The sequence below is a fragment of the Sphaeroforma arctica genome (genome assembly GCF_001186125.1).
Source record: "Sphaeroforma arctica JP610 unplaced genomic scaffold supercont1.9075, whole genome shotgun sequence".
Lineage (NCBI taxonomy): Eukaryota > Ichthyosporea > Ichthyophonida > Sphaeroforma > Sphaeroforma arctica.
The window spans coordinates 1-1,132 of record NW_014031483.1 but is presented as its reverse complement, the minus strand read 5'-3'; the positions used below and the strand labels follow the sequence as shown (position 1 = coordinate 1,132).

Genomic DNA, 1,132 nt, shown 5'->3' with positions numbered 1-1,132 from the left:
CACACACACACACACACACATATATATATATATCTCTCTCTCTCACTTAGCCCTACCTCAACGATCTGGCGGCCGTCCTGACAGCGGTGTGCGTGGTGTCATTGGCTGTGGGTGTGGGCAGCACTTCCTCTGCGGTTGATTTAGTGCGCTGTTCAGCTGTTGGTGAGTGGGGTTTCTTGAAACTCATACTTCTGAGACGAAGGCGCAGGGACCGATGTGACTGTGGGTAGTAATTAAGAGGTGAGCTTACGGTAGTAGATAAGAGGTGGGCTTACGGTCGTAAGGAAGAGGTGAGCGTACACACGTGGACCAATGTGAACGTACAGCGGTAACAAGACAATGAGTTTATTGCTGTGGATATGACAGACACACATACAGATGAAACATCAACTAAATCCTAAAACATTAACTAAACCCTACAACCCCAGCAAACAGATGAAACATCAACTAAACCCTAAAACCCTATCACAGCAAACAGATGAAACATCAACTAAACCCTAAAACCCTATCACAGCAAACAGATGAAATATTTATCGATATAAACACACAGACTGCCTCTACCACTGTCACAGCAACCATGCTTAATAAAAACATCTTATTCCCACATGTGACAAAATACGCACCTTCATCGATGGCGGCCCGACAGACAGCCAACTTCAAATGACAAAAGACATACAAATGGCCTCTACCACTATCATAGCATCCATACTTGACAACCCCACTTTATTTCCACAAGTGTCGAAATAAGCGTCTTTAGCGAAACACTCATCAGTCAAAAATTAAAGACATACATACACACGACCTCCAGATCGCACCATTCAATCTCCCACGCACGGGCGACTATACACTATCACTACATCTTATTTCCACACGTAACGAAATAAGCACCTTCAGCGATGGCGAGGCATTGGGGCTGGAGGGCTGAGAATACGACTGTCTCTGCACATTCTCGGTGCTGTCGTCAAGTGCCAAGTGATCAGCCAATGACATAGGGCTACCACCATAGGCGGACATGCGGGTTTGTAGGGGCGAATGATCGGCGGTAGGTTCCTTGGTGTGCTTAGACCTGAGTCATGCAAGATATGGGTTGGGTGAGAGGGATATATATATATATAAAACCCTATATATATAT

At 45.3% G+C, this 1,132-nt stretch overlaps 1 protein-coding gene across 1 annotated transcript; it reads right to left on the bottom strand.

Annotated features, from left to right (window-relative positions):
• Nucleotides 1-52: 52 nt before the first annotated feature.
• SARC_16854 (hypothetical protein) lies at nucleotides 53-1,066 on the bottom strand (the record flags this gene model as incomplete). The annotated part of the gene is made up of 2 exons (XM_014289042.1): nucleotides 53-220; nucleotides 889-1,066. Coding segments are annotated over 2 exons (346 nt in total), but the record flags the coding sequence as incomplete, so codon positions are not given.
• Nucleotides 1,067-1,132: the final 66 nt, after the last annotated feature.